This window comes from Peromyscus maniculatus, chromosome 8 (genome assembly GCF_049852395.1).
Source record: "Peromyscus maniculatus bairdii isolate BWxNUB_F1_BW_parent chromosome 8, HU_Pman_BW_mat_3.1, whole genome shotgun sequence".
Taxonomy (NCBI): Eukaryota; Metazoa; Chordata; class Mammalia; order Rodentia; family Cricetidae; genus Peromyscus; species Peromyscus maniculatus.
The window spans coordinates 108,688,839-108,710,595 of record NC_134859.1 but is presented as its reverse complement, the minus strand read 5'-3'; the positions used below and the strand labels follow the sequence as shown (position 1 = coordinate 108,710,595).

Below are 21,757 nucleotides of genomic sequence, written 5' to 3'. Positions count from 1 at the left end.
AATAATAATGATAATAATAATGATAGCATAACTGCAAACCCTGAGCCACAGCAGTGGAACCTGAGCATTTTGGAGCATTCTGCCAAGGCCTCACAGACATCTATCACCTCCCAAAAGTAATTAGCTAGATCAGTGAGGCTGGAGCACGGCCTGGCCCAGGCTGGCAGCTGCTCCTGGGGGTTCAGGAAAAATGAAACTCCATGCTGGATCTGGTGGCACACATCTTTAATCTCAGTACTCAGGAGGCAGAGGCAGAAGGACTTCTGTGAGTTCAAGGCAAGTCTGATCTACATAGTGAGTCCTAGGCCAGCCAAGGCTCCACAGTAAAACCCTGTCTAAAAGATAAACATCCAAGATAGGATTGAACGCTGGAACGTGCATACACGACAGACTGGGAGTCCAGGTGAAACAAGTGGGGGTCCATGCTGTACTGGACCATCCCCTACCCCACTTGCCCAGTGAGCAGTAAGCCCTGGAGTTACTCAGGAAAGCATAAGCACCTGCAAAAGCAACCAGATGGGGAACTCAGAGGGACAGCTCAGCAGTTGAGATCATGTACGGCTCTTACAAAGAACCAACGTTTAGTCCCCAGAACTCACACTGGATGGCTCATAACCACCTGGAACTCCAGCTCCAGGGATCCAACATCCTCTTCTGCCATATGTGGGCACTACACACATTTACACATACTCACACACAGACATGCACATGTATACATTATTGAAAATAAAAATAAGCTGAGTGTGATGGCTCATGCCTTTAATTCCAGCACTTAGGAAGGAGGTAGAGGCAAGCAGGTATCTGTGAATTTGAGACCAGCTTGGTCTACATAGTAAGTTCCAGGTCATCCAAGGCTACATAGTAAGACCTTGGTTCCTAAATAAATAAATACAAATAAAAATCTTTAAAACAAAACAAACAAACAAAAGCCCAGACACTCAGGTGGCCACTGCAAAGTCTCTGCCGGCAAACCTCAGTGGACTTTCCAATTAAGGCCTGGCCTGCAGCTCTCAAACAAACTGAGCTTAGTCCTCATAGCCTGAAGGTTATCCATAAATACCCAAGCACAGCAGGGCCCATGGCCAGCCTATGAAGATGACAGAAACAGGAGCCCCTAGGGCAGATAATAGCAACATAGAGTCCCTATCCATGGGCACCAGACTCCAGCCATCCACAGGCACCTGCCACCCTGCCCGGCCCTGTTCAACATTCATGGGTCCAAGTAGGTATTCTCACCAAGTTTGGCACAACAACCCACTTCATACTTCCCAGACACCCCTACAGACTCCTTCCATCCCCATTAGTACTAACTAGCCAGCAGCCCAGGGTGCAGAGGGTGAAGGCCAGACTGTGCGAGCAGGGCATGTGGGGCAGACTCGAAGGAAATCCCCAGAAGGGGAGGGGCAGGCACCAGGGGCAGCCAGTCCTGCCCAGGAGGACCCAGGGCCTTTGATCAGGGTCGGCCCCTGTGCCAGCTGCTGGGGAGGCTGCAGGCATGGGGGTGTGTGCTGTGATCGGCCTGCAAGTGAGCTAGAGCTACAGGGCGGCCTCCTGGGCTGCGGAGGGACTTCAAAGGACATGGCCAGGGGGCGCCGGGCAGCCCCAGCCTCTCCCAGAGCCCAGTTCTGATCGCCAGTAAAACTACCTTCTAATAATTAATGTCTGACATCAAAGGCAGGAACCGCCAGGCTCTGTGAACCATCCTGGGCCTCAGCGAGGACCTGCCTGTATTTTATCCTGTCTCTTTCTTCTGAGTCTTTATTTAAATCCAAAAACCACACACAGGCAAAACATTAATGGGAAACTTGGAAACTCTTTTTGATTACTAAAGTGTACCTTTGAAGTTCCCCAAAAAAGTTCTGTTTTGTTCCCGTCCCCCTCCCCCCAAGACTGAGTAGGGACACAAAGCAGATGCATGTGGCCAGCCAGCCCTCTGGGTGTGGGGCTGTTGGTGACAAGAAGCGCAAGGCAGAGGGCGGGGGGACGCTCCACAATCAATCAGCTGCCCAGGCTCCCAGATCAAAGGCTGGAGGAGCACAGGCAGAGCACAGGCACCCTCCATGGAACAAGCCCTGCTGGCTGGGGGCCCTGGGTTCAGTGCTTGGGGCTGTGCTGAGATCCTGACACAGGGACAGTGACTGCCTGTCTGTCACGCTGACCAGGACAGCTGCTTTGAACTGCTGCACCCACTACACAGTACAGGAAATGGGGTTCAGTTGGCATGGAGGGAGCAAGAAGCTGAAGGCTGGCACCTTTGGGGTAGGAGAAAGACACACTACCATGCCCGCCCCTTAAACGGAGATGGCCACAGCCCTGGAACCAGCTATCCCTAACCACATGAGTCTGCTTTCAATCTGCCTCTGGACGCAGGAACTTCATACTAGTCAAACTTCACGGGGTTCCTAATGATCAGCAAGGTTCCTAATGATCAACAAGTTCCTAATGAATCAGCAAGGTTCCTAATGATCAACAAGTTCCTAATGATCACCACGGTTCCTAAAGGAGAAGTCAGGTGGTGCCACCATCCTCTCCATTCCAGGATGAATTACTCCACAAGGACAATTTTGGGGTTCAGGGCCACCATGAGCAAACAGATAAGCAAGGCACTAGAGAGGTAGACAAAAGTGACCCCGCACCCCTATGGATACAGGTAACCAGCCCCCACCCTCTCAGATGTGGAGACAGGATAAGAGTGAAAGCCCCAAGCAGAAGTGTCTAGATAGGAGGTAGTTAGGCTACTGGCACCAACACTATGACCTGGCCACAAGCCACCCAAGTAATGTCCCTGAGCAACAGTGACAGCCCCACAGTAGTGGACTCAGAGCACCTTGCCCTTTGTTCTAATACACACGATCATGCCCTCAGTTCCAAAGTCACGAACTGTCCTCAGAGCCACTGGGTGAGGGGCCACAACAGGGTCTGAGATTCCCTCTGCATGACGGCGACCAGAACCAAGGTAGCACAGCTCCCACAGTAATGGGCACAGGAGCTAAGCAGGTGATGTCTGGACCAAGCACCACACAGGGAAGTCTTTCCTCAACACACATTGGCCACCTCAGGAAACAAGGTGGGATGCAAGGATTAGCCATAAAGATAAAACTCTGAAAAAGGCACACCATCCAGATGAAGTGCCTTCCAAGAAGTGGGAAATTTGGTTTTGTTTTGTTATAAAAATAAAACTCCATGGACAGGAAAATCATCAAATGAAAAGGTCACCCTCACCCAATTTACAAAGGGACTGTCAGTATCCTAACACCAGCAGAAGATCTGGGGAAGGAGAGGAGGTTCCCAGCTAGGCCTGCCTGAGCTGGTGTGCATGCTGGCTAGGCCCTGGCCCAGCTGGGCTGTCCACCTCCTCCCCATGTCTGACACGGGACGCTTTTGGTCTCCAGCCTGTCCTAGGGCTGCCCATGGCCTCATCTACCTCCTCCAAAGTCCAAAGGTGCCTTGACCATCTCATTCTGGACAGGATGCTGAGGCAATGGGGCTCTACCTATGGTGGGAGGGTGCAAGCAGACAGAGCCCAGGCCGGGACAGCCAGGACAAGTCAGCCAGGACAAGTCAGCCGAAGGGTCAGAGAGCCCTCCAGAGGTAGGACCTGAAGAAGCCACGCCATGATGCCATGCAAGTACATTCAGGATTACCCACATCACAGGTAATGCACAAGCCTTGAGAAGCACAGGCTGCAGGTGGACTGGGCCCGCAGCAGGCAGCACTGACCTTCCAAGGCTGATGTCCTCTTTGGTAACCACTACTACCTCCAAGGGTTAGGGAACAACTATTTGCTCTCGGTAGATCACAACCACAGGCCAGCCTGGAGCAGACTTAGCCCAGGAGTCATGGCATAAAATGAGCAGTGATGCCTAGGTCTGTGGCAACAGCAGTAGGGTCTGAGTGAAGAGGAGTCTCGAGACCCTCGCCTAGGAGTCGTCCTGCCCTCCAACTGCACATAGCCTGAAGTCTTGAGAGGTGCCAGAGTATATAAAAGGTAGAATGATAAGGGAGGTGGGACTCCACTGAGGCAGCTTTTGTAAGGTCCTTAGCCATGCTGGGGCAAAACCTTTCCGTGACACAGTTGCTCTTCCATTTGTAACCCTTCACTGATGGACTCATTCCTTTGTTCACGGTTATATAAGGGGTGAATAAACTGCTCTACACACTGCCCCAGGAAAAGTCACACAACATCAGGGCATAGACAGGGACCAGCCCCAGTTAATATTAAACTTTTTGATTCCCAGGCTGGACAAAGAATGAGGAGGGGAAAAAGCACAGCTTGTCAGCCTGTCTCCCCTGTGATTACAAATGCAAAGGTCGGAAATAAAACAGTTAACCTAAACTTACATGTGGCTGAAAATGAAACACATCACTGGTAACTGACCCTGAAAGAAAGAATGGCTTGACCCAAATTTACTCCAAATCTCAAAAATGAGGGCTGAAGAACACAGTGCTCACAGACCCACCAGAAAAAGCTGCCTGCAAACCAGGCACAGTGGCGCACGCCTTTAATCCCAGAACTCAGGAGGCAGAGGCAGGTGGATCTCTGTGAGTTCGAGGCCAGCCTGGTCTATATAGTGAGATCCAGGACAGCCAAGGCTACACAGAGAAACCCTGTCTCAAAAAACCGAAAAAGAAAAAAGCTGCCTACAAACCTCAGCACCTATATCTAAAGAGAAAAACCTTAGAAATCTCAGGAGTAACACCCTTAGCTTGATAAAGGTTGTTAACAGCGACATCATAGAATGGTCCCCTAAGGCTATGGCAAGGTTTCCACTAGGATTACCACGACTCAAAGAACACTAGAGACAAGACAAAGAACAGAGACAAGATGGGTCTGGCATAAAAAAACAAGCCCAAGATGGTCAGAGACCCCAAAAGAAATGAAGACAGACTTCCTGGAACTAATAAAGGGGTCATCTGTGACAGTGTAGCAGGAACTCTGATATTATTCGGCATACCACAAAAAGTAATCTTAAATGTCCAAGTTCACGTTAAAGGCCAGAACAAGACAACTAACTACACAGAAGAAAATGTGAAGTCCACAGCCAAGGTGGCACAACAAATGTGAAGACTAATTCTCCCCAAAGTAAACAGAAACTCAATATAACTCCATGCAGTATCCAACAGCAATTTCTCAGGAACTTGGCTAACATCCTGAAAACTATTTGAAAGGATCAAGTCCTTGAAGAGACATGTCACTTTTGGCAAAGAGAGGCAAGGAGGAGACTCCTCTGGCAACCATTCCAAGATGAGCCTAGGCTAGAACCACAGGGAGCCACTGGAGGGAGAGCAGCCCTACAGACTGGATGTCACCGGGACAGAGCAAGCAGGAAGCTGTGTAGCTGAAGACAGTGCTAGGCAACTGGTTAGAACACAACACTCAGTGGAAACCAGCCAGTCCATCTCATACTCTGCACATAGGACAAAAACTAATCCATGGAGTCAAAGGAAATCAGACATCACCTGATAACTCTGAAAGCACAAAGATCAAGAACAAAGGTTCCACAGGTCCAAGCAGCTAGATTCTAGGCTTTCTCTGCAATAAGGGACACCACCATCACAGTCACAATGGCTCAACTAACACAGCCCTACAGGCCAGGAGTAAGGAAAACCAAAGTGGCTGAAGGACATCCGCAGCATGAAGGCAAAGCTCAAGCTAAGAACTCAGGGAGGAATGTGCTCAACCACACTGACCAAAGACACAGTGTCAGGAAACACAACTCTAAGTACTCAGCACTCAAGAGTGCTTCCTGCTCTTGCAGAGGACCTAAGTTTGAATCTCAGCACCTATATCTAGCAGCTTACAATTGCCTACAGCTCCAGAGGATCCAATGCCCTCTTCTGGCCTCGTGGGTACTTACACTCAACCGCACATACACCTTTCTTTCTTTCTTTTTCTTTCTTCCTTCCTTCCTTCCTCCCTCCCTCCCTCCCTCCCTCCCTCCCTCCCTCCCTCCCTCCCTCCCTCCCTCTCTCTCTCTCTCTCTCTCTCCACCCATCATTGGCAACTGTTCAATGTAGCCAACAGCCCAAGGCGCTGAGGAGCTACAAGGCTGCAGGCTGGTAGGAACCATGTCAAGATATTGTCAGCATGCACACAGCAGTACTGAGATCCAAAAGTGTGCTGGGTGGGAGGGAGATAGGCAATGAGGAGGGTCAAACCACAGAGTGTAGGGGGGGTCTCCCTACACAGGATGGAGACCCCCCCAAAAAAAAAACACAGAGGATGCTGGAGGAGGCCAAACGACGGGGGAGAAAAGGAGAAAGAGGCAAAGGGCAAAAGGTACACTAGGCAGTGAAACGACCCCAGGAGACTCCCTCCCTAATGGTGGGCCTCTGTCATTATCTCTGTGTCCAAACCTACAGCAAATCTGAATGTAAGACATGGGCCTGGATGGTAGGGATGTGCCCTGTCAGCCTGTCCACTTTATGGGACATCCTGTCTCCAAACACTAATCACAGCAGCACCAGCAACCCTCCAGTGCCACATCACCATCGGGTCCCCAGAACTCACACAAATGCCAGGTGTGAGCCAGGCGGTGGTGGCACACACCTTTAGTCCAGCACTCAGGAGGCAGAGGCAGGCAGATCTCTGAGTTCAAGGTCAGCCTGGTCCACAGAGTGAATTGGATCCTCTGGATGCCAATGAGATAGGGACATCCAGAGCTACACAGAGAAACCCTGGGGGGGGTAGGGGGGATGGGGACATCAGGTGTGCATGACAGCCCACCTATAATTCCAGTCTCCAAAGGCAGAGACAAGGGACCCCCAGAACAGTCTAGGTAGCAAGATTAAGCCACATGGGTGAGCTCTGGGTATGACTGAGGAACCCTGACTCAATGAATAAGGTGGAAAATTGATCAAGGATGATTCCAGACATCAACCTCAGGCTTCCACATGCCTATGTACACATGTGCATACATATTCATACCCATCCCCACACCATGCACACTTTTACAAAACATGGATACATACATGTACACACATGAAAACATTAAAATAGCTGGGTGTGGTGGCACATCCCATTAATCCCTATATAGAGGGAGATCTCTGTATGAATGAAATAGCCAGCTTGATCTACATAGCGAATGCCATACTAGCCAGGGCTGCATAGTGAGACCTTGTCTTTAAAAAATAGTAATTCCAGCTGGGTGTGGTGGCACATGCCTTTAATCTTAGCACTTGGGAAGCAGAGGCAGGCGGATCTCTATGAGTTCAAGGCCAACCTGGTCTATAGAGTGAGTTCCAGGACAGTCAGGACTACACAGAAAATAAACCCTGTCATGAAAAATCAAAATCAAAATAATAATAATAGTAATTCAAATATTTTTTAGGAAAATAGATAAATAATCATCTTTCCAAACAGCTGCTTTCCTTTAAGATGCCAGCCACAAGGCTCCAGGCCATGGCCACCTCATAGCCTGGCCCAGAGCTAACTGCAGGCAATGTGCTGGCCAAAGACCCTCTCCAGCCCTTGGGCAAGAAACCACAGGTTTTGCTGAATGAAGTACTGCTTGGCTGGACTCTGGAAGACTGGGGCTCTTCCCAGGACCAAGCTCGTGAAGGAGCAGAGCTGACAGTCCTGGAACTCCCAAGTATTTTCTAAGGAAATCTTCAAGGAAGTTTTACTCATATAGGGTACTCTTGGGTTGCCCAGAGGACCTAAGGACAAGCAAATGCCACACCTGGAACCAAAAAATGTAAACACCCACAGCATACCACCTCCCAAGAAGCCAGTGGAAGCTTCTATCTAAGCTACAGAGTTCCAAAGATGAGCCAAATAGAAAACCACACCAGCTTTGAGGGCAGTAACAGACCAACAGTGGCCCACACAATGTCCTCCTGCTGGACAGGGCCATCAGCCAACGCAGGGAAGACAGAACTGGACGCTGACATGGCATGGACCTTCACCCTCACCCCTGGTGCAAAGGTGGTCTCTGGTAGGAGTGCCTCCAGCGCTGGGAAAAGGTGCTCACGAGGCCACATCCTGGCCCATCAACTGCCCATAAAGAGTGATTCAAAATCAAAGTACTCCTCCACCCCTTGAGTGGCGCGATAAGGAGTCAGAGGCAAACAGGGTGAAGGCGACAGTAACAGCTGCAGCTAAAGACGGACCCAGAATTAAGATGAAGAGCTGTGGTGGTGCTCCCCGTTAATCCCAGTGCTCGGGAGGAGGAATCGGGCAGACCTCTGTTCAAGGCCAGCCTGGACTACACAGTAAGACCCTGTCTCAAAAAAACAAAACCTGGAAAAAAAGATAAAAACTGTTTTGCAAAACTAGTTAAATGGGTTGTGCGCTGCAATGGGAACACACAGCAGCAGGTGCACTGCACAGTGATAACCTCTACCCCGAGAAAGCCCACCGTACAGCACAGGCCATTCTAGACCAGGGACCACTGAGTGGGCCACTTCCCGAGGGCTCAGGAGAATGAGCTGCTCTCTCCTCCTAACTAAGATGAGCGGAGGCCAACAGCACTTCCCATGCCAAAGTCATCCCTACCAGCAGGCTCAGATCCCCGTTTAAACTTTCAATGAAGTTATAGACATCCTGACCTACAGACAATTTCACTGCCTTTCTTACACAATTAACTCCTACCTAACACAATCTCCATCTATGCCTCAAACCTGCTGCCCAGCAATAAGAAGATAACAGGAAAGATGCCTGGCATGGGAATGCTCAAAGCCACATTCACCTTATCAAAACCTCCCAACCAGGCAGAAGGTGGGTAGCTGCTATTCTCAGTCACCCCATAGGGGTACACCAGGTTTAAAACCCCATGTAGATCATTCTGGGTGGCACAAGCATGCTGGTGGTGATATGTGCAGTTCATATTTCCACATACTTAAATGGGAAGCTCAGACAGAATAGTCCTGTTCCCAGGAGATGCCTGCAAACCTGTGGCCACCATAGCCGGCATGGACAGCATTCAGTCTTGGTCAGGAGAAAGCCCTTACCGGTTCAGGCTCCTGCTGAGTCTCCTCACCAGGCTTTGACTTCTTGGGCTTAGAAGGGCCCCCAGGGCCAGAGAAAGACTTGGGTGACTTGGCTGAAGGTGATGTCAGAGGTCTAACGGACCCAGAAGGGCCCCCCAGCCGTTGCCCCCCACCAGAGAAGGGAACAAATGGGGCAGATGCAGACTCCTTTGTGCTTTGCTTTGCCTGAGCATCTGCTGGCTTTGGGACACTCCCAAGGCTGGTCCCTGAGGTGCTTGCATCACCCTGATGGTTCAGGTCTCCTCTGCTGAACTCCCCAGAGTTCAAAGGAAGCAAGGGGCTGCTGGATGCCTGGTCAGCTGACATGGAGGAGGTTGGACTTCCTGGGGCCTTGCTCCTGACTGCAATGGGCTCCTGTCTGCCCATGGTGTCATATTGCTTTATGACAAACCTGGGGGAAGCAGAAAAGTGAGTGTAACACCGTCGAGTGGTCATTCCCTCCTTCAGGTCCCTTCGGAAACCCACTTCTCCTCTCTCCAGAGGAGAAAAGAGAAAATGGCTAGAAGGAGTGGTCCCTGAAGGCAGCCATGCTCACTAATCACCAAGAGTGCTACACTACCTACATTCCTAATCCCAGGCACATTTTTCTCCCCAGCTTTTCCATATTCTCCAACCCCCTCCAGGCTCTCCACCTCAGACTCCGAAGTGCTGGGATTATAGGCATGTGCCACACCTAGCTCCCTTTCTTTTAACTAAACAGACCCCAAAGCCCAGAGACTCTGGTGCCCTACCTGATGGTGGCACTTCCGCCTGTTAGGCCCAGGGACTGAAGCGTCGTGCTCTGTAAGGCAGCTCTACCAGTCACCTGCAAAAAAAACAGAAGACACATAGGCCCCTGCCTGGATCCTCAAGCTTGGAACAACCCCTCTACCCACTGAGCTCTGGGTGATAAAGTCCCCAGGCCAAGGCCCAGTGTTGATCAGGTGCCCTCTCTCCACACCCCTCAGCTGTCCCCTCAAAGCCCCCGCGTTCTGTGAGAGCAAGTATGCAACTGGTCTGCAGCTGGTGAGGACCCGCTAATCATGTCTGCTGACCTGGCCTGGCTTCCTCAGCTGTGCAGAGCCTACCATGTCCAGAGGGGCAGACTGAGCTGAGTTAGGATGCCCAGCAACCCAGAACCCTGTGCCTTCAGTTATGCTTAGGGACTCACAGATGGCTCCTTGGCCAGCATCTTGGGATGAGGGCAGACTGCAGGCCCCATATTCCCAATAACTCCCTGAGCTCCAGGCTCCACAGCCACCACTGGCCAACATCTCCATTGGGCCTCCCCAGTATCTTTCTTGACCTGTCACAGTTCCAGGCCACCACACTACAGTCAGCTTCATGGCCCTCTACAACAATGGGCAAGAGGCAGCAGGCAACTTGAGCCTGGGGGCTCCAGACAGATAGATCCCCGTATCAGTTCTTCTCGGTACCACACAGGTGTCTACCAGGTCACAGAGAGAGTCCACCCTGTCTGGTAGACAGAAGGCAAGGTGGTGGTGCCCCTCTTCAAAGCTCTTTGAGCTGTAGGAGTCCCAGATCAGAAGGCATGGTCTCACGTGCTCTTCTGGCCCGGCCCGGGTGACAGACCCTTCTCAGCATACCATCTGACTGTGGCAACTGCTCTCCTAGCGCCAGCCTCAGTCTGCCCAGAAACACTGCCCAGTCTGTCCAGGTCCTCCCCTCTCCCAGGTCACTTCTGACAACTCAGCTCAGGGCAGGGAGGGCTGAGGCAAGACTGGCCACATCCACTGAACCAATGCTGGCCCTCTGAGGAGCTATCCACAGGGCAGACAGTCACTCATAGCACGAGACCCAGAGTATGTGGCCAAGCAGGATGATCAGGCTGGGGTCCCTGGGGTCCTGTGGTCCATCTTTTCACAGGAAGAATGTGGTCAGAGCAGCCTCCTCAACCTCCAGGGATCCTCAGAGTTCCTCATGCCCTACACAGCCTTGGGTTGAGGAATCTCAAATGGGAATAACAGAGAAAGTCCTGTCCCACCCTAGGGCCTTCCTGAGGACCCGCAGAAACAGCACACCTCTGCCTAAGCCAGGACAAGGCACCAGGCCAGGGAAGAAACAAAAAGCCCCTGTGAGGTCAGGGGACCCAGAGCTAGGAGGGTCCTCATGGTGGCGGGCGGGCGAGGCTGGCGGGGCTGGCGGGGCTGGCGGGCCAGCATAGACTCTCTGCCAGCTTTGCCAGCGCCACGCTGCACTCAGTTTTGAAAAAGATCAAAACACGGAGCAAAGCAAATATTTACTAAAATGAAACCACTTTTGTGGCTCTCGGCTTTGAGAGAAGCTGAAAAAACAAACAGGGCACTGAGGGAGGCTTCAGGAGCAGCCCAGGCGGCCGTGGTCGGCTTCCAGTGGAGCCGGCTGTTCTGCTTTTTTCCACAGAACACACCATGCTTTCAGGAGCTGTTGCTCCTGCCACTGCTTTGAAGACTCAAGTCAGTGAAATTTCCAGGTTGGAAAGTGGGCTGGGCTGCTGGAGTGTAGGAGAGCAGTCGGGGGGCCAACACCTACCTCGTCTCTCATGTACACACAGACAGGGGTCCTCTCACCCAGCTGCTGCAGACGCTCCCTATGAAGAGAAGAAAGAAAACATCGGGAGCCCACTACAGGGACAGCAGAGACTTCAGGAGCCCTAGCCCAGCACTGGGAATTCCCAGGATCCAGGCTCAGGGGTTCAGCCCTCTGCTAGCCATTTCCAGCCTTCCTAATTCTCTCCTCTATCCCATAACCTTCAGAAGGAGGCAACCAAGGGCTGCATGGAGCCCCAAATAGGGCCTCAGCCATCATCACATGGCCAAGGATTCCTCCTAAACCCTCCAGCCAAAAGGCCACCATATGGCACGAGACCTGAAGGGGATAAGCAGCCCTACCCCCATGCTGCACATTGCCAACATCATCTCACGAAACCTCCAAGCAGTCTGCAGGGTTCTGGGTCTAGCCTTTTTTATCTGGAACTGCCTCTAAGAGCTGACACCCAAGACCAGCTCAAGACACAGATCCATTCAGCAGACTCTAAGCAGTCTAGGTTCTCAAGGCTATAAGCACTGCCATGAGCTATTATTCCGTTAGCCCAGACCCCAAAAGGGAACAATAGGACTGAGGGGGGTAGCAATCTCCCAGAAGGGCTAGAGAATATCAGTTCTTGACCTGCAGGCAGCTTGAAGCAATGGCTGCAACAATGGCCCAGAGCCCCAAAGACTGGACTGTACAAAGTTGTACTGAATTCCACCACACCCTAGCCATGTCCCTTCTTTTGTGCTGGAGAGCACAGGTGTCCCTTTTGTACTGGACACAGAGAGTGGGAGCAGTACCCTCTCATGAAGAACAACCAGATGTCCACAAGGTTAGCTCCCAAGGTAAACAGTTACCCAAAACAGAATGAGAGATCTGGTCTGCCCCATCCTGTACGGCAGTCACACACAGCACTCAGCTTCACTGATCAGCTGAGAGCAAAGGCAGAGAGCAGGAAAGGGCTGGAAAGAGCCACAGGTGGATGACAGACACAGTAGACACCTGTGCCCACTCTCCCATTCTCCATCATTCTCACTACCCCTCAAACAATGTCCCTGAGGGCTAAGCACTTGGGCCCTTTCTCTTTTCTCCACATATTGCCACTCTGCACATGGAAGCCCCAAGAAGCACCCAGGGGGCACTGGTTGGACCCAAGCACAGCAAGTCACACAGTAACACCCCCCCCCCAACACACACACACACACTGTAGCCCACCTTTTGCTGACACAAGGTGACCAGTCGGGCCGGATGACTGGCTGGCCCTGAGCATTTCCTCTGCCAATACCCATGACAACTGAATGGGAGTTAGTTCCTGCATCTAGAGATCCCATCTCAGACCTTAGTGAAAACATGCTCAGGTCAGTTGTTCTCCAAAGAAAAAGAGAAGAGTTGGGCCCGTGGGCAAGGACTAGGCAAAGGACAAGACCACAACCCAGCCATGCCTCATGGTCATTATGGCCCAGACAGACGGGCAGAGTCAGGACGAAAGGACTAGGAAAGTGTTGGGCTTGGACAGGGCAGGGCAAGGAGAGGCAGAAGTCAGATGTGAGGACCATCTAGATGTAAAACACATGCACAGGACTGACTCCTCAAGAGAGTACTTGGAAACCCCCACGGTGCTAAAAGCACCTTTGGGGTACACGTGTGTCCAACACAGCTCCAATGGGTCAGGGTCACCGGAGTGAACCTGGCACTGATGGAAGAAAATGAAGACTGAGTGTCAGAACCAAAGTCCCGCAGCAAGGACAGCAGAAAAGCAGACGAGCACTTGAACCCAAGTCCACCAGCAGCCCTCTGCAGCCTGTGTGCAGGGCACGTTTTCCTTTGGCATTCTTCTCCCGTTGTGCCCTTATACGTTCCCCACTCCTGGAGTACTGCCCTCCCACACAAGGCCCAGCATTGCCGCTTCACCTGTCTCCAGAGGCCTTGTCAGGACAGCAAGAAAACAGAGCTTAAGGGGACCACAAAGCCCATCCCGCAAGACAGGCTTCTGGCTCAGTGAGATATGTACAGTCCAAGCTGGTATCCCCTCCATTCAATGCCAAGCAGAACTGTAGATGGCCTTTCATACACGTCACTGTGTAACTGTACTGGAACTATCCTTACTAGCCAAGAAGACAGGCCAGCGAACAAGGATATAAACTGGGAAAGAAGACAAGAACACAAAGAGGCTTTGCCTCCCAGATACCAGACACATACCATATTCCTGCAAGAAGGCCATACTGCCTGGCCACCTAACCCATGGGTACCCAAACTGGCAGCAAGGGCATGGCCAGTGCAGTACCCCTTCTAGGAGTCCTTACCTGGGGCATTACAGGATAACAAACCACAGATAGGGACAGAGCTCAACATCAAGTTATCATACAGTGGGCAGCTTGGATGTGTAGCTTCTCCAGAGCAAGCATCAAGTGGATCAAATTCCTCATGCAGAGTCTGAGAGGAGCAGTGTAAACATGCCATGTGGCCACAGGCCCAGGAAGGGGCAGCCAAAATAGCTTCCAGACCTGCCACCCCTGCCTAGCAAGCAGAACTGCCAGTCCTGGTGATGGGACTGGAAGACATCCCCTCATGCACTAGTAGGGACACCATCACACCCACACAGACTTCACAGGGCCTACTCCTTCCCCCCAGGCTAGACTCAGCCACAGGACATCGAGCTCCGGAATGAGAAATGCACCACCAGGTGGTGGCTAATGGCTTCTATGGAACACGCTCACCCACATGAGAGATGCCCCAGGCATAAGGTAAGTGCTAGTGGTATCTAGCAAGGTCTCCAAGACCAGCAAGCCTCCCCTGGCAGGAGTCAGTGTGGCTGGCAGGACATAGATGCCATTGCTGTTGGCTTCAGATGCATGTTTCACCCACCACAAAGCTCATCATCCCCTTAGGAGTGAAGAGTCTGGGTATTTGGGGCTCAGCTCCTTGTGAGGGCACTGGATGCTGGGGAGAAGCATTGTCCACACCCTTTGTATATGTCATCTGTTCAGACTTCACTAACACAGGACTGGTGTTAACATCAGTGCCATCAAGAAAAGCGTGGCACTACCATGTCTCCAAATACGAGAATGGCACATACAGGTAAAACTAGCAGAAAAACACCAATCTGTGACTACAGGTAGTATGGCCTCTCCTGGTTTAGGTGCCCTCTGAGGGGGAAGCCATGTCCTAAGAGCACTAGATGACAGTGCCCACTGCCATATGACAGTGGAGTCCCATGTGCTCATGTTCTGTCTAGAGGGACCAAGGAGACCCAGACAACTGAGCCACACAAGTCTAAGGAAGGAAGCATTTTGTCCTACCCAGACGGTTTCAGCCAGAAGCTGAGACGGTACCCACTGGGTATACAAACCTACCCTGAATATGGCCACAGGCTTGACCTCAGAGCCCCAGAGGAGTGCTATGCTCACCCACAGTCTTCTCCTGACCACTCAGAGTCAAGAGTGGCAAAGGAAGGGCTGAGGCCACACAGGAAGGCCAGGGCGGGACAGAGGGACAGGTGCAGAGGAGAGGACCCCGCTGAGAAAAGGGAACATCTGAGGACAGGCAAATGGAGTCAGTAGGGGCCCTGGGAGTGTCCAGAATATACAGCTGGCATCTCTGAGGGCAAGTCCCCTCTGCTGCAATGAGTTCTTGAACTTGACATTTAGAAAACAAACAAAAAGAACCAAAAAATACAAAAATCACCACTGTTCCCAAACAGACTTCAGAGAGTAGCCTGGGGGCAGAGACAGGCAGAGTCTGAACCTGCCTGAATCCTGGGGTGTTCCAGAGCACACCCTTCAGTTCATGTCCTCCCAGCCCCTTACACTCCATCTCCTCTGTCTTACTCAACACTTCCTGGTGGCCACTTGCCTGGGACTGGCCCTACTGACTACACTCCCATGTGGGCTGTGTGGACAGCCACAGGACCTCCGGACATGTGGTGAATTCTGACTCATAGCAGGATGCCTGGGTAATACTACAGGGTCCCTGTCTCTCTCCACACATTCTTAATCTCCACTTCTATAGCCTTTGGACACTGTTTTTTCCATTTGTGTCTTGCCTAACCACAGAAGGGGTGCTCCATCATATGACCATAAAACAAGCACAGGCCCATCTGCAGGGCCAGTGATCAGAGCAGCTGTTCACCAGACATCAGGGTTTGGGAGCATGGGGCAGCTCAGAGTCAGTGACCCCAGCTACTTTCCTGGTGCCCGAGAAGTAGATAGCAGGCCTGGCCAGTCCCTGAGGCAAGCAAATAGGGCTGGCCAGCGCTCCTAGTGAGACTCCCAGGTCTGGAAAGATGGCTCTGCAGTTAAGAGCACTTGCTGCTCTTAACAGAGGACCTGGCTTGGGTTTCTATAACCCACATGCTGGCTCACAAGCATCTGCAAACTCCAGTTCCAGAGGAGGTACAGATGTATACCATCTATAACATCCAGTTAGGTGTATATACTTGATATACATACATATATGCAGACAAACATGAAAAACAGAAATAAATCTTCAAGCCAGGCATGGTGGTACATATGTACCAATGTACCACCCAGCACTCAGGAAGCAGAGGCAGGAGAAGGCAGGCAGATTCTTGAGTTTAAGGCTAGCCTGGTCGAGGACGGAGAAATCTTGTCTCAAAAAACCAATAAATAAACAAACAAATCTTTAAAAGTCTTATACCATAAATAACCTAAGTTTCAAGTGATTACATGTTCAAAGGACAATATTTTTTGTTTGTTTTTGTTTTTCAAGACAGGGTTTCACTGTGTTGTGTAGCCCTGGCTGTCCTGGATCTCACTCTGTAGATCAGGCTGGCCTTGAATTCAGAGATCTGCCTGCCTCTGCCTTCTGAGTGCTGGGATTAAAGGCATGTGCCACACTCCCTTACCCCCAACCCCAGATTCAAAGGATAACATTTTAGGTGTACTTAGTTAAACTTAGCAATAGTTAATTATGATTCTTTTTACTTTTCATTAACATGGTTTCTATAAAGACCACAAGGCATTCCCAGGGTCTGGGTGGGGGTAGGTCAGGCCAGAAAGACCCACTTTCAAAAGCTATACTACTTCTAGTCCAGAAAGCCACCCAGACACATACACACAAAGCATGCTTTATATACAATATGACAACCTCAATAGGGCCCTTTTGTGGGCTATGGACCTCAGTGCCCAGTCTCTGGCACTCCCACAGGCACGGCACTCCCAGTGTTCCTGGACTCTTCCACCTTCCAGGAAGCATCAAGGAGGTGAATACCTAAAGCCTTGGACTCACCACTTGGAACTTGCTTACGCATCAACTCTCCACTGATGAGACTGTTGCTCCTGCTACACAATCCCTACCCCTCACCGTGAGACTGAAAACACACCTACCATGGAGCATGAGCGGGCAGCAGCTCAGGTCTGAAAGCTCAGAGCTGGAATTCATGGATGTCTTACCTCTTGGTCCAGTGATTCTATCTCTGATTTACCCTGAGGGAGGAAGCAGGATGGCAGGAAGCTGAGTGTTCCACTCTAGCTCTTGCCTATGCAGGCCACACAAGGAGGAGCAAGGCCTGTCAGCACAGTACACAAATCAGGTACAAATGGAGGCTATATCCACTCAGTAGAAAGCAACATGCAGGAAGGGACACTATAAGCATCTTCAGGAAAACATTTATGACAATCACAAACAAAAAAGAAAGACCTGATAGCACAGAATGACAACATGCAAGCATTCAGGAGACTGAGGCAGAAAGAATCTACACTCGCCGGGTGGTGGTGGTGCACGCCTTTAATCCCAGCACTAGGAGGCAGAGGCAGGTGGATCTCTGTGAGTTCGAGGCCAGCCTGGTCTACAGAGCGAGATCTAAGACAGGCACCAAAACTACACAGAGAAACCCTGTCTCGAAAAAGAGAGAGAGCGAGAGTGAGAGCGAGAGAGTGAGAGAGCGAGAGAGCGAGAGCGCGAGAGAGCGAGAGCGCGAGAGAGCGAGAGCGCGAGAGCGCGAGAGAGCGAGAGCGCGAGAGCGCGAGAGCGCGAGAGCGCGAGAGCGCGAGAGCGCGAGAGAGAGAGAGAGAGAGAGAGAGAGAGAGAGAGAGAGAGAGAGAGAGCGAGAGCGAGAGCGAGAGAGACCAAGACCCTGTCTCAAAAAGTTAAAGAAGTGGCAGTAAGACAGCTTAGGCAGGGAAATGTTTGCCACATAAACATGAAGATCTGAGTCCAATCCCCCAGACATTACATAAAAAAGCTGAGCCTCATGGCAAAACCTATAATACCAGTGCCAGGAGACAGAGACAGGAGGGTCCCTGGGCCTTACTGGCCAGCCAATCTACCTAAATTGGCAAGTTCAAGGGGTACACACACACACACACAAAGTAAAAAAGAGTGAGTTAAGGATATATTAGTGGTAGAACACATGCCTAGCATGCACAAAGTCCTAGGTTCAATCCCCAGTATCATGAAAGAAAGCTAGGCATAAATCACTCTGTACCGAATACTCCCATGTTTAAAAAGTATCTATATCATCCATGGGCAGACATGCCAACTGTCATGGGCCCAGGGGCATTGACCTCACTCAGTGCTGCATAGTCTCCCGGATCATGCTATTATCTGTGTCTTCAACTGCACTCATAGTAGGAGTCAACACACCCTGAAAAACATGGACACCAGTGTTTTCTCCTACTTCTTCCGGTTCCCTCAGCTTCTTACCAGGAGACACCCTAAGATATTCAAGGCCATTTCATCTTCATTCTCCTGTGATAAAAGACACAACAGTAAAGGAGAAGCAGCCCACTTGATCCTGCACTGAGCCCAGGGGGACACCCAAGAATAGCACCTTGGCTCTCAGGCATTTTCTCTGGGCCTTGCATATTTCCTGACTTCTTTACACAGCTATTTTGTTTTGTCTGTACCCACCCCTAATGCTCCTTGAGGAAACTTGCCCCAGCACCCCAGCACCTCAGCACCCCAGCACAAAGTCTGTAGTCTCCTTCCTTGGAGACCAGCAGCTTCTTACAGAGATATGCACAGTAACTTGGGACCTTCCACAGCTAGAGTTGCCTGTTCTAGCCTCACTCTTCTATGACACCCTGGCAAGAGAAAGAATTCTAGCACAAGAATATCTTCAAGGCACTACTCTGTCCTCCACAGGGGTTCCAGGCCTGTCCTCCCTTGTGAAGTCAATAGAATCATTTCTGTCCCCAGATCCTACATTTCACAACATCCCTTGATAAGGGTCTTCTGCCTGCTGGCTATGTCTGTACAAGCCACTCAGTCAGGGCCACTGTGTCTTCAGCTCTGGAAAGTTCTCTGTTGCAGCCAGGCTGTCTGGAGCCTCCATTCTCTGGACCTGCTCTGCAGCGAGTGACCTGACACAGAAGGCTGAGCACCGACCCTGAGTGATCTGCTCTCTGCCCTCCATGAATACAGAGCTTCAAGCAGAGCCCAACAGTAGCCAGCAGTAAGATGTCAGGCCAGGTCCAAGCATTGGCCCAGGTCTGCTCTGTCAGTCAATACCCACAACCACCATGGGGAGGAGCCCATGTAGCTGCAGCAATGCTCCAGCAAGTGACCTGCAATTGTGGCTGAAGGACAAGCTGCGGTGGCCCCAACTGCTGCTGTGTTCCTACATTCCAACAATTCCTTCACACCTTGGCCTACCAGCCTGCCTGCCTGCCTGCCTGCCTGCCTTCTTCCTCCCTTGTTTTTGGAGACAAGGTCATGCTATATAGCCCAAGCTGGTCTGTAACTCCCTGTGTAAGCCAGGCTGGCCTCAAACTCACAAGCCTCCTGCCTGCCTCAGTGTCCTGAATTATGGGCATAGGCCATGCCTAGCAGAAGAATGCACTTTTTGTGTGTATGCCCTCATGCACATACATGTTACCAGGCATCAAATTCAGAGCCTTATACACACTTGTCAAGTGCTCCCCACTGGACTATATCCATAGCCTGAGTGACCCTTTCTAACCAGTGTGTCTATGATCTCACCAGCACTCTAAGGACATGACAGGTCCTAGAGTTCCTGTCTAACACAACCACCGACTCTCCCTGGCCATCACATGGGCCTCATATTTACATAGCTGCTCATACCTGACCTTAACTCATTTTTTTGTTTGTTTTTTGTTTTGTTTTGTTTTTAGAGACAGGGTTTCTATAGTTTTGGTGCCTGTCCTGGATCTCACTCTGTAGACCAGGCTGGCCTCGAACTCACAGAGATCCACCTGGCTCTGCCTCCCAAGTGCTAGGATTATTTAAAAAAATTTAAAAAAATAATTTATTTAAAAAATAATCCCAGCACTTGGGAGGCAGAGACAAGGATCTCTGTGAGTTTGAGGCCAGCCTGGTCTACAGAATGAGTTCCAGGATAGCAGGATTGTTTCACAGAGAAACCCTATCTCGAAAACCAAACAAACAAAAAAATTATTTAGTTTTATCTTAGGCGCATTGGTGTTTGCCCAAATATGCATATGTGTGAAGTTTGTCTGTATGAGGGTGTTGGATCCCCTGGAACTGGAGTTATAGACAGTCATGAGCTACCATGTAGGTATTGGGAACTGAACCCAGGTCCTCTGGAAGAGCATCCAGTGCTCTTAACCACTGAGCCATCTCCCCAACTCCCTCAACTCAGTGTTAAATCTACTTCAGACCTGGCTTTAATTCCCACTGCCACTAGGGCTGTTGACACCAGTGTGTTAGAGAACAGAACCTGCAGACCTTGCACCATCATCCATAGGGACAGCTCAGCATTTCCTGTCCACTGCAATCAGGTTTTGCTACAGCAAGGCATACTTCACCTTTGGGGCCACCTTAAGAACCAGATTCGGTCCCTCTCCTACACACACAAAGCACTGTGCCAGGTCATATCTCACTGTACCAGACACATTAGCTTACTTTGTCCACACACTGCCATGGTACAGATGAGGCCACAGAGACCCAAAAAGGGCAAGCAACTCACCTAAAGCTGTACATCAAATACTATTCCTTCTATTCTGCTTGTTGAGATCTTTAAAGTAGACAGACTTGCAGTGTGTGTGTGTGTGTGTGTTTGACGCCTTTAATCCCACCACTCAGGAGGCAGAGAGAGGCAGATCTCTGAGTTCAAGGCCCACCTGGTCTACAGAGCAAGTTCCAGTACAGTCCAGGCTACACAGAGAGACCCTGTCTCGAAACAGAAAACCAACAACAAAACCCCCAAAGAGTAGACAGACTTCCACCCCACAAAGAAAACTTAAATACTATTTTACATACTTCAGAATAATATTTAAACTATTAACCAACAAGAACTGACAAACCTATATCAGGAAGACCCTTTTGTACAAATAAAGCAATGTCACAGCAACAAGTAGTTAGTGGCCTTTTGCTCATTCTAATCAAGGATCCCTAAAACACAGATCTTACACAGGCATGGGAAGATAGATCCCACATCTCATTTCCTTTGCAGCTCATCAGTTCTTGGGGTCTTTTGGGTTCCCCACAAAGATGCAGGAATGCCTTTGCTCTTTTTGGAGGACAAAAGGCCAGCAGGCCTGGAAGCTGAGCTGCCAATACCTTCAAATGCACATCTCCAGTCAATCAGGACTGCAAAAGCCAAAGAGCCAGGGCTCTGCAGAAGCACAGTGTGGGTTTCAGGCCTCTGCCCGGAGGGGGCAGGGAAGAGTCTGGGATCTGCCTGCCAGTGCTCACCTGGTCTGTACAAAATGGCTGAGAAGCTCCCAGAGGGTCTGGCGGGAACAAAAGGTGTCCTGCAACCTGGAGCCATCATCCAGCTGTAATGCAATTCGAATCTGGAGAGGTGAGAGGTTAACTCCTAATTAGGAAGAAATACACTATCCCAGCAGACCCTCCTGGACACCCATACTGAGGAGGGGTGTGACACCTGAGGGGACTTCCCAGGAGGGCTGTATCAGTTCACGAGCACCTTTATGCAAGCTGCACATGAGTGAGCCATCGTGGAAACGCCCCGACCACCACCTCAGCTGCAGACGGCAGCAGTGCAGCCTCTCTGGGAGACCAAAGACGAGCTGCTTCCCGACCCAGCCCCCAGCACCCTGTGAGGTGTGAACATTTAGTTAATGTCACCAACTTCGGGGTAGTTTGTTACACAGTGCAGAGGACTAATACCTGGTGCTTTCTCAATCTGTTTGTTACTGAGCATACCACTTTATATGTCTCATAGCAACCGCATCTTCAACGAGGAACACATGAGCTACAACCCAAAGTGAAGAAAGTCCCCCTGGTCCCCACAGCAGTGTCCTCAGCCTTCCTAATGCTGCAACCCTTTAATACAGTTCCTCGTGTTGTG

General features: G+C 50.7%; 1 protein-coding gene across 2 annotated transcripts in view; it reads right to left on the bottom strand.

The window, feature by feature from the left end:
• Positions 1-21,757, bottom strand: part of Aspscr1 (ASPSCR1 tether for SLC2A4, UBX domain containing) — a 38,960-nt gene that overhangs the window by 11,456 nt on the left and 5,747 nt on the right. For both annotated transcript variants that reach the window (XM_006987663.4, XM_016006185.3), the window contains exons 4-7: positions 21,139-21,239; positions 11,503-11,560; positions 9,723-9,796; positions 8,953-9,382 (exon numbers count right to left, since the gene is read on the bottom strand). In XM_006987663.4, coding sequence (XP_006987725.1) covers positions 8,953-9,382; positions 9,723-9,796; positions 11,503-11,560; positions 21,139-21,239 — 663 coding nt within the window. The remainder of the gene's footprint in view (positions 1-8,952; positions 9,383-9,722; positions 9,797-11,502; positions 11,561-21,138; positions 21,240-21,757) is intronic.